The sequence below is a fragment of the Neltuma alba genome, unplaced genomic scaffold (assembly GCF_004799145.2).
Source record: "Neltuma alba isolate B1F8T4 unplaced genomic scaffold, ASM479914v2 tig00002833_pilon, whole genome shotgun sequence".
Lineage (NCBI taxonomy): Eukaryota > Viridiplantae > Streptophyta > Magnoliopsida > Fabales > Fabaceae > Neltuma > Neltuma alba.
In genome coordinates, this window is record NW_021633036.1 from 21,107 (window position 1) to 32,062 (window position 10,956).

The window sequence follows — 10,956 nt, forward strand, 5'->3', positions numbered from 1 at the left end:
GATGTGTCCAAGATCCTGGAATATTTTTTTTACGTACATCTAACATTTTGAAGTATTTGTTGTGTAATTTTGTTCTTAAAATATTAATTTCTTAGATGCACCTAAAAAATACTTCATTAACAAACTTTATACCTTTTAATTTATCAAATTTTTTGATATTTTTCACACAGGAAATTGATTGATTACAAGAACCCTGAAAAACAAATTCTTTCTGATTTTCCTATCCCGCTTTAATGCGCCCTTCATGTTGATTACAAGCGCAAAGCATCAAAACGAAGTAGTTTTAAAGCAAAGGAGGAGCAGCGGATGAAACAAATAAATGAAAGAAGCCAGACTCGTGTTAACCGTCACGGCACGAACGGATCCAGAGAGAACAGGCAACCTCCCCTGGGATCCGGCAACCCAAGAAGTCGTTTAGCATGATAAACTCTTTCTCCGAGGTATAACTGTAGATCTCCGTATTATCGGAAGTAAACAAGAAAAGAAATGGAGTACAGAAAAATCAAAGGAGAGGTATTACTAGTCTTGTCTTACATTCTTTTCCGCTAATTTTTGAAGCTTTTCCACATACTTTATCTGCCTACTAGCGTTTGAGCTTTAAGTTCCTGCGCTTAATGCTTAGCTTTATTCATTAATAAGGAAATAGCTTGAGCATTCCTTTGGGATTAATCAATTTCGTGATGTTTCTCTATGCATTTCTGGATTCTGAATTCTGAATTTTTTTGTACTTTGGAAACACTCGTCGTAGGATGACGATAGAGATGCGGGCGTTGAAGATGTTGAGAAATTACGTGGAAAACCACTTTCGCTCTCAGGTATTTGATTTTCATTCACCTCCTCATTCTCTCATTAACCTTGACTAAACTGTGATAATGCTGCTTCCAGTTGCGTTAAGATCTATCTTATGTAAGCTTTCTGGGTAAGCTTTTGTCTTCTTTCTACAATCCTAGATAATGTGGCCGCTATAGGAGAATCAAGAATTGACAGAGCAAAGTGGAAACGCAAGTACGACCTTGGTTTTTCTCTTATAATTCCTGTTCATATGACTATTTTTGGAGGCCAAATAAAATTCCTAGTTGATTTCTTACCACGTTGCCCCTGTTGAAATAGGTCAGTCGTTACTCTTGCGTTGACTGTTCTTACAAGTTCACAAGCCATCCTTATTGTTTGGTCCAAAAGAGCTGGCAAATATGAGTATAGCGTGACTACTGCGAACTTTTTGGTGAGACGGGGCAACATTTGATAATATTTCCATTTCATAAACGTTGCTAATCTCTCAGATTGAACCTCCCTAATTTCATTTATATCAGAGACCAGCATGATTATTCTTTCCTTATAGGTGGAGACTTTGAAATGTGCTATATCCCTCATAGTCTTAGGAAAAATATGGAGAACAGAAGGCGTTACTGAGGATAACAGGTGACCTCTGTTTTTTTCTGTTCAGATTTCCTTGTATGTTCTTACTTGCAGTTCATTTGTGAGGTGCTTGGCTGGGGATATAGTGGCAGCGAAAAAATCTGTTTACAAAGGCTTGTAAATTTGCAAACAATACTTATTGACATAGTTGGGGCTAGAGTATTATGTTCTTTGCCCACCTTGGGGCTAGAGTATTATGTTCTTTGCCCACCTTTTGAATTTGATTTTTGACTCACTGCTGCTACTACTTACAATGAAGAAGCAAGTGCAAGGGAATTAATGAATATGATCTTTTGAGGTAGCTTTTGGGGCTAGGAAATCATTTCCATGGGTTTTATACTGTGTTCGCTGTTAATGTTCTATTAGCCGTTAAACTATTGTTCTTTTAGATGGCATTAACAGTTTAAATTTTATATACCTCTGTATGCCACCACTTTGCTTTATTTTTTAATACTAATTTTTTTAAGATACAGGTTCCTCTGGATGTTCTGATATGTCAGTGACTCTCTTTCTAAAAATGAAATAAAACAAAATAAAATAGGGGAAGGGGTGAGAAATGGGAATTTGTAAATCTTTCATTTTGCGATGAGTTAATTTTTCCTGTTGTGTTTTGACTTTTGCTACTTCACCTTTTATTAAGTCTATATTTTCTACCTTTAACCTAGGTTGACCACAACATTAGATGAAGTTATAGTGTATCCCATTCCAGCAGCTCTTTACCTGGTTAAAAATTTGCTCCAGGTTCGTTGTGTCACTGGCAACAGTGCATTCTTCATTGCTGTTTATTGTGTATAGAACTTTTGTAGCATTCTGAAATCTGATTTATGTGTCAATTTTATGGCAGTATTACATCTTTGCATATGTAGATGCTCCTGGTTATCAAATATTGAAGAATTTAAACATCATCAGTACTGGCATCCTTTACAGGATTATTCTTAAGAAAAGGTAGGTCTTTTGTAATAAGTTTTTGGTTGCCCTTTCATTGTGGAAACTGTTGGTGAAGGATCATTGGAGTACCATATGGTCTATCTGTTAAGTCACTTTTATGCTTGCACAAAGGAAAGCTTTCTCCTGTATTTTTGGCATAGAAGCTTTGAAGAGCATAACTATTGCAATTATTCTTTCGTCCTGAGGCTGAATCACTCTAACTGTTAGAATAATATAATATTTAATATAAAGTCATACTTGATCGTATCCAAGGTCATGGGTACTGAGGCTGTTGTGTATTCTGATCTGCTAATTTTATATTTCAGGTTAAGTGAGATTCAGTGGGCTGCTTTTATTCTACTCTGTGCTGGGTGCACCACTGCTCAGTTGAATACAAAGTAAGAGTTATTGAACCCTGGCATTCAGCCAACGTATGTTTATTTTATTAACCTTAATTCATCCTTGTGCAGTTGTGCCTGATGTATAGATGTTCTCCCCTGATAATCTGATATACATGTAAATCACATGTTCATGACTAACCAATGTGCAAAATTTAGTGATTTATGAATGGTAAGTTAATAATAGAGCAAGCATAACCACGGAAGAAATTTGGATATTCAGTGAATAACTATTTTCATGTACTGTGCTTGTTTTGTGGACCAAAGCAATCTTCTTCTGGTATATTTGTTTAGTTTTCTTTAGAAATATGTTTTATTTGTTGTATTTTTATCTCAAGAAATCACATTGTTTTTTTCAGTTCTGATCGTGTTCTTCAAACTCCCTTTCAAGGTTGGATTATGGCCATCGTGAGTTGTTGATATTTGTCTCATTATATATGTAAAAAGCCTAACTTATAAATTTATGGTTTTAGAATATCTCCTCACGATGAGTTCTTTTCCTGCAGATCATGGCGCTCTTGAGTGGTTTTGCAGGAGTATATACGGAGGTGAAATGTTGGTTAATAAGTTGATATAACTATGTCGTTTAGAATTGAAACTCTTGTGTTGGCCAAAAAAAAGAAAAATTGAAACTCTTGTTTAGAGTTCAAATAATTTATGAGCCTATATAACTTGGTTCGTTATTAAGCTAAATTTGATTTGCCAATAGATATTTTGATCTTCCTAGAACAAGCGTTTTAATATTACTACGGCTGGGATGGAATTGAGGATTCTAAATGAGAACTAGTATTTAGCAGGCTTTTTTATGACTTTTGCAGGCTATTATTAAGAAGCGTCCTTCCAGAAACATTAATGTTCAAAACTTCTGGTTGTATATCTTTGGCATGGCCTTCAATGCTGTTGCCATATTGATTCAAGATTTTGATGCAGTGATGAACAAGTAATCTGCTATCTTCTTGACTCTGGTTTTGCACTAGATTTTGATCTTTTTTCTCTGTTCTTTCTCCTAGTTATTGTAGTTATGATAACAGTAGAGGAGAGAATAAGAGTAAAAGAGTAATATTCAATTCAATAGACACCTAATACAACCTCCAGTACCTTATTTATAGACTACTACCCCTTCCTACTTATTTAATTACTCCTAGTACTACTATTAGGGCGTATCAATATACTCCCCCCAAGAAAAAGATCCCTGCCCTCAAGGATCAGTACAGAGACAGTAGGAAAAAAAAAACACACACACACACACTTGAACTCTTTTTTTTTGGGGGGGTTAAATCATAATTGCAGATTTATAAAAGGAAAAGAAATTGGAAGTAAAATTAATGGGCATCAAAACATAAGCCTCCTACAGTAGTCCTTTCGTCCAACTTGCTGCAATATTCCCGTAGTCCAGAAGCCGCATTGTCATAGTCCATTTAAGCCCAAATTACACCCAATGCTGAAACTTTAAAAATTGTATGCGCAGCATCAGTCCAAAGGTGCTCCAGCCCATATATGTTTGAGGAGCCCAAACCTCATCTCAATAATGTGTCATAACTGCACCTATGTTGAGCCCATGATTTTTCTTGCTGCCACGTGAAAACATTTACTAGCCAAAGTCAAAGTAAAATTGAAAACCTGGACCACTCCATATATGCGGCTGAAGAAGATTCTAGAAGCACGCACAAAGACCCAACCTCTCTTGCCTCTTCAATAGATTTACCCAATCTGTCTTCATCAGCATTCCTATTTGACCCAAAAACAGATTCTCCCCAACCTGATTCATCCTTGAGTCGTTCTTGGCTCACATGGTTAATCCTTGTCAAAGCTAAGGTTTAGCCTCCACTAGAGGTAGTGATGAGCAACATTTGTCCTTGTTCTAGTGTTGGCAAAGGCGTTCCCACCGGCTTCTCAAAGTTCGTAAATGTCAAGTAATGATTCGGAATCTGAATTGAACAAGATGGATAGATTGTCAATAACGAATATTGTCATGTTATTCAGGGTGACCAGCTCGAAGTACTTCACCTTCATAGAAACCTTCACGTCAGTAGCATTGCTAGAGCTCCTGTTGATTGTATCAGAAATGACAATAATGTAGTAGCCTGGACTCAAGGTTGCGATCTTGGTTCCAAGGGCAAACTGCACAGATAAGAGCCTAGTACAAATCTTCCTTTCTTTAATGAATGAAATCTGGTCTGTGGACTTCAACAAATGTGAAGACGGGGTAGGCAGAAGAGAAAATCCATTGAACACAGAAGCAGTACCGACTTGGACTTGCAGGTGGGATTTGTCCCTTAGCGATTGTAGAAGTGAGCAAGACTTAGGGTCCAAAATGGAAGAAGAACTAGATACCCCAAAATTGGTTGCTTGAGCAGCAAATGAAGAAGCCGTTTGCAACATCTTGTGAACAAAGAAGGATGGACGTGCATTCTCATGCAAAGTGTGAGTGGGTCAAAGGTGCAGCAGTGGGTGCGTCAATAAGGATTGTCGATGATAACAAACAAAGTATACCATAGTTGCGGCAAAAACTATCATCAACCTTGCGACTTAGCATGGGCTTTGATATTAACAATTCTTGATTTGCTTCCATCTTCTCATTATTCTCATTTTTCCTTCATCATTAGCGTCAAATTTCATCGATTAGAATCGTTCATGTCTGTAGCAACATCATCATTTTTAGATGGCATGTTGTTGTTTGAATCAGCTGCATTCAGCTTCAAATCCTCCGCAACCTCTGTTTCTAGAAGTGTATCGCTCGTGTCTTCAAGAACAACAATGTTGAGATTAGAAATCTCACCAAATACTTCCTCTATTTCTTCAAGTACGGCATGATTCAGAATCTTGAACTCCTTTTGCTCGCCTATTCTGTGTTCCTTGTTAGGTTCTCAATTATGTGGTCCATATCGGTCTTGAAAATTAGCCAAACGCATCGCACTAGCAAGAGTGGTCGATGTAAAGAAGGCAACAACTCCTTGGATCTCTGTATAAAGTCCATTAATGAAGATGTCGATGGTTGTTGATTCTAATAAGTATATGTGTGACGGAAGAGTTTCAAATTGTTCTTGATACTCTAATAGAGTCGTTTCCTGCTTCAGTTGGGGCAATGCAGTGAGTGCTGGGAGGATTGATTTTCCGGTGTCCGTTGGTGGCAGCGGCAGCCAGAAGGCTAGCTCTGATGCCATTGATAACATTAGAGGAGAGCAAAAGAGTAGAAGAGTAATATTCAATTCAATAGATGCCTAATACAACCTCTAGTACCTTATTTATAGACTACTACCTCGTCCTATTTAATTAATTACCCCTAGTACTACTATTACCATATATCAATTTGCATCATCAAGTAGTATTATTTCTCTATTTCACGATGGAACAACATTTATTATGCATATGCATATTGATATATGCTTATGTTTTATCATTTCTTTAATTATGTATATCCTAGGTCAGTTATCTTCTGTTAATATCTTATGTACCTTAGAAAATATAAGACCTTCTGTAATCTAGGATTATTATCAAGTAAGGTTAATAGAAGCATACTTTACCTCCGGTTCTTCAATGCATATGTTTGGGTGGTAAAAATTCAGGTAACCAATACGAAGTACTGAGAATAAATCTGCCTTATTGGTGATGTAGTTGTAAGGCTTTTCTTGTCACATCAATAATATTTGCCTGACATATTAAGCTGTCTATATTCAGGGGGTTTTTCAATGGATATTCTTTAATCACCATTCTCATGATTCTCAACCATGCGCTCAGGTATATTCTGTTTCTTGATTAGCTTAAAAAAATTGTCATTGAAAACTATGATTCTTGCCTTAGTGTTCATACTTGCCTTGATGTTTTGTTTGCCTAACTGTTAGGATCCTCTACATGCATAAATCGATGGATGGCACTAATGGAAGTGGAGTTGTGAAACATCAATAAGATGTAACAGTAATTATTAGATGCACAAAGGACCAATTGCTACTAAGGGGGTGTTTGGATGAAACCAAACCATAGTTTGGAGAATAGCTTCTGAAGAATAGATTTTAGGGAGAATAGATTTTGTGAAGAATAAATTTTGTTAAAAAGTAATTTTGAGAAGTGAGAGTGTTTGGATAGTTGTTATCAGAAGCATTTTTTATATATACAAATTACTAAAAAAGGCATAAGTTAATATGATAGTCACATAAAAGATAGATTTTATGATTTATTTTAATTTGAAGAAATAAAATTGTTAATAATATTTTTTTTACCAATATAATTAATAATACATAAGATAATATGATTAATAATTAATTAATATGTGTGTATATATTTATAAGATATAAGATTAAATATGTTTATAAAAAATAATTGGGGGATGTTAAAGTCATATTATCTCACAGATACAATCATACTCTTTAATTTGAGCCAGAAGCAAATTGGATTCACTTCTCTTGAAAACATGGTTTTGGCCTAAACCATAGTTTCAGATTATTTTTCTAAAATTGATGCTGTTTGGGTGACATCCCATCCAAACCATGGTTTTGGGGAGCACCCAAACAGGTCCTACATGAGCTAAACTCATTGATGTCTTCAACGATTACAGCTGTGGTCTCTTTTTTTTTGGGTGACTGGAAGCTGTGGTCATTATTACGTTCTTGTTCTTCTAATCACCAAGTCCTCCCTCTTTCTCTAACAGTCTGTCACTAATCTCTATTACACTGTGCACAAGAGACATGAACTTATTTAGTACGTCAATTCTCATTTGAGAAGCATGGACATTGACACAAAGATGGAAACTGCCCCCAAGAAAATTTGATGTCGCCTGGTGCAATTTGGAGTGTCCTGTCATGTCTAATACAAATTTTGATATGTAATTGGCATGAGCACGACTCCTTTTTTGAGTTGAGTTGTACATGCTACACAGATCACCACCGTCCTCTATTACGAAAAAAAAAAATTTGCACAAATAGTTCTCTTAATAAGGGAACCCGTGGAAAAGTCCTTGTTATTTTATCGCATTTATGCAATTTTCATTTTGCTACTGTGCATTGATAGTATGTGGTTACAAGGCTCTTTCTGTTTACAGTGGTATTGCTGTATCAATGGTAATGAAGTATGCTGACAACATTGTGAAGGTAAGACATGGTTTTACGACTGTCAATATTTTGAGATGTCTGCTACTTCGTGTAATTAGTTTGTTGAGTAAAAAAGACAACTATTGGAAAGGAGAAATAATAGGTACAGTAAAAGAGGAGTACAAGGCATCATCCCTAGGAAAGACAGTAAGAAAAACACAACAAACAAAAAAACTCCTTGTTACATGCATGTGAGACATACCGATGTAGGCACATCCATGGCAGTAGTAGTAGGGTAAGTACCCTTTATCCAAATAAACAAATAAAAAGCTTTGAATAGGTGTGGGCTCTGTTAATACTTCATTCTAATATTTGAAAAGCATGCTCTCTGGCCGCTAGGTTTTAGGATCACCTCACTTCGATTTAATATTAGCATCTGCTGACCTTAGGTTTGAACTTTTAGAGCAATGGTTTTGTTTGAGGGCTGATTGGTGGATCTTCACTTATTCACTAGTGGTGAACATGGTTCTTTTGCAGCCACAAATGCCACCCAAGATTTTTTTTTTGTCTAATTGACTTGTTGCATTTTTTATGTCTAGCCGACCCTTTCTAGGATAAGGTCATCTTGTTGTTGCTGCTGTTGTTGTTTACCTATAATTGTTTATAGAATGTTTTATGGTAAAAATATTTTTTATATATATTATTTGTATATTATTTGGTATAAATTTGTTTGACGTTACATGTATTTTTATTTTTTAAAAAAAAAATTTGCTTTGCCTGGTTGCCATACCGATGCAACATGATGAGCCATAAGAAATGGTTCTTGAAAATCTTGACGTCACAAAACAGATCTGAAGACTTATAAATGGACATGAAAGACACGAATTTGTCACATGGCTAAAAAGTGCCCGAAAAAATAGGATTGGTAGCACCAGAAAGCGTTCCTTTGCAATCCACCAAAACCCCAATGTTGGTCCTAAAGAAGTACAATGTTGTTGTTTAGCACTTCCAATAATCGTGGAGAGCAACAATAAACCACAAAAGGATCTACTGTTAAGACATTATGGAAACAATGGAGTGAAAAGGCAGTGGATGAGATGGGAAGGGATGACTTGGAAGAGAGTTGCATTTCCTTCGTTTGAAATGGGAGAAATAAGGAGAAGGGGAAAAAAGCCTCTATGTTCAACATTCCTCTATTGCCCTGTATAAACTTTATGTTATTCAGTTTAGGGAGTGAGCTGGTAAATTACAAGCTTTTACAAATAAAATTTGTTCCCATCCTTTCTCGCCTCATTTTTTTTTCAAGCGAGGAATATGTTCCTCATGACTTGACAATTAGGACCATATCATCTGCAAAGTGAATGCACTTGGGAATTTCGTCCAAATTTGAGTCATGGAGATGGATTTTGGAATCAAGAGGTTTTTGCCTTACAAGTAAGATGGAATTTGTGGACTACAAATTTAACTTGTGGCCAATTGAAATGATTTGAAGGTCAAAATCAGTAATCGTATCACGCCAGAAGTGTCAAAGTACCAGTATCTGAGCTAGATATTACAAAATAGTGGTGAAATTGATGAATGGTTATGCAATAAGATATGAGCTGGGTGGTTGAGATAGATAAAGGCATCAAAAGTTGTTTGCAATGACAAAGTACCCACTGAGTTTAAAGGAAAGATTAATGGAACTATTATAGGACTAGCAATGTTTTATGGTAGAGAATGTTGGACGTTGAAGGGACAAGAACAAAAAACTTGTTATGGTAGGGAAAATTGGTGGGGGTAAAACTAAGAAAGGCGCTTGAGGAAGTAATTAAATGGGACCTATTGGTAAACAATATATCTGAAGAGTTGGTTGATAATAGAGTACAATGACAAGACTTCTTGTATAATTTTTCATTTGATCACCATCATTACTTCCATCTAGATGTTGTGCGAGAGTTTCTTTTCCCCACTCGATTGTGTGGTTGGTATAATGCTATGTACAGTTTTGCAGAGGGACCTTGTTAATCTTTATTTGTTGTTTAAGCCGTATCATAATGAGTATTTTGCGTCAAATAGGATCTAGATGCGAACTTGGTTGTTTCTCTTAGATTAGCATATCATATCCTGATTCAAACATCATCATAGCCATCACCGGTAACAACAGTTACACGTTTGAAAATTCAATTTCTCCTCAGCTTGCCAACTTTATGCAGGTGTATTCTACTTCAGTGGCAATGCTACTTACTGCGGTGGTTTCTGTTTTTCTCTTTGGCTTCCATCTCTCCCTTGCCTTCTTCCTTGGCACAATGTAAGATGCTGTTACTTACCCTGTGAATGTGCTTGCTTTGTGCCGGTGTATGATGAGTCTATGATTGAAATTTTGTCCTCTGCTGTAGCTTGTCCGTGAAATAGTGAATAGAGGGCAATGCCAATGCATCACATGATATGAATTTCATTTAAAATGTTGAGATTAATAGGATCTTGGTAGCTCTGGTTCACTAAACTTTAGTTTGATGGCGGTCTTGATGTGGTTAGGGTAAAGCTTTTATTGGAATAGTACCCAAAAAAAAATGTGAATCATGCTTTTCTTTATTTTTCTATGTCTAAATTTATTATTTGTTTATTCTGTTTTCAGTGTTGTCTCTGTTGCAATATATCTGCATTCCGCCGGGAAGATGCAAAGATAGGCGGGGCTTCTGCCATCCATTTGCCAATGCTGCACCTTTGTATTCGAGTCGTTGTGGGCTCCTTTAAAGTGAATTCCCTAAATTACCAATTTATTGCCTCAGATTTTATTATGATATAGTTCCGTGAAGATCTCCGAATAGACAATAGGTGGGTGATGCGATTGAGTCTGTGATGCCTCAGCAAACTCGATTGAGTTCCATATTGTGCTCCAGCTAATGTGAAAATGAGGCTAGGATCAAATATTGCGCCGTTGTAACGCTCCCTATTCAAGGTCACCCGCAGCATGTCTGCTTGAATTAGAGGCTACGTTATCTTCCCTGTGCTGACATGCTAACAGAAGTCATCGTCTGATTTGGCACTTGAGGCACGAATGCTGGTCACTGCTGGAACAGTGCACCTTTATGGGTAGCGTGTCGTGTGCTATCGGTGCTGCTGTTTACTGAACTATGAAAGGTATTGGAGGAAAACATGGTAATGATGTCATGAATAGTAATTTTGCTGGAAATTACCGAGAGCCAGAA

At 36.5% G+C, this 10,956-nt stretch overlaps 1 protein-coding gene across 2 annotated transcripts; it reads left to right on the forward strand.

The window, feature by feature from the left end:
- The first annotated feature begins 302 nt into the window (after positions 1-302).
- LOC114739465 (CMP-sialic acid transporter 4-like) lies at positions 303-10,728 on the forward strand. 2 transcript variants are annotated; one of them, XM_028927522.1, is made up of 15 exons: positions 305-513; positions 749-815; positions 951-1,005; positions 1,111-1,222; positions 1,340-1,419; positions 2,082-2,157; positions 2,261-2,361; positions 2,670-2,741; positions 3,101-3,149; positions 3,248-3,289; positions 3,560-3,681; positions 6,420-6,479; positions 7,777-7,825; positions 9,961-10,055; positions 10,383-10,728. In XM_028927522.1, exons 1-15 carry the CDS (start codon positions 487-489, stop codon positions 10,432-10,434), a joined length of 1,059 nt encoding a protein of 352 aa, XP_028783355.1. In that variant the 5' UTR covers positions 305-486; the 3' UTR covers positions 10,435-10,728. The 2 variants fall into 2 exon arrangements, with proteins under 2 accessions (XP_028783354.1, XP_028783355.1); XM_028927521.1 differs by lacking the exon at positions 9,961-10,055 and having other exon boundaries at positions 303-513.
- The last annotated feature ends 228 nt before the right edge of the window (positions 10,729-10,956 follow it).

Excerpts from the sequence above, each read along its gene's own strand:
- LOC114739465 (XM_028927521.1), top strand. The coding sequence starts at position 487 with ATGGAGTACAGAAAAATCAAAGGAGAG. Across the intron at positions 2,362-2,669 it reads AGGATTATTCTTAAGAAAAG|GTTAAGTGAGATTCAGTGGG; the intron begins GTAGGTCTTTTG and ends TTTATATTTCAG. Across the intron at positions 3,682-6,419 it reads TTTGATGCAGTGATGAACAA|GGGGTTTTTCAATGGATATT; the intron begins GTAATCTGCTAT and ends GTCTATATTCAG.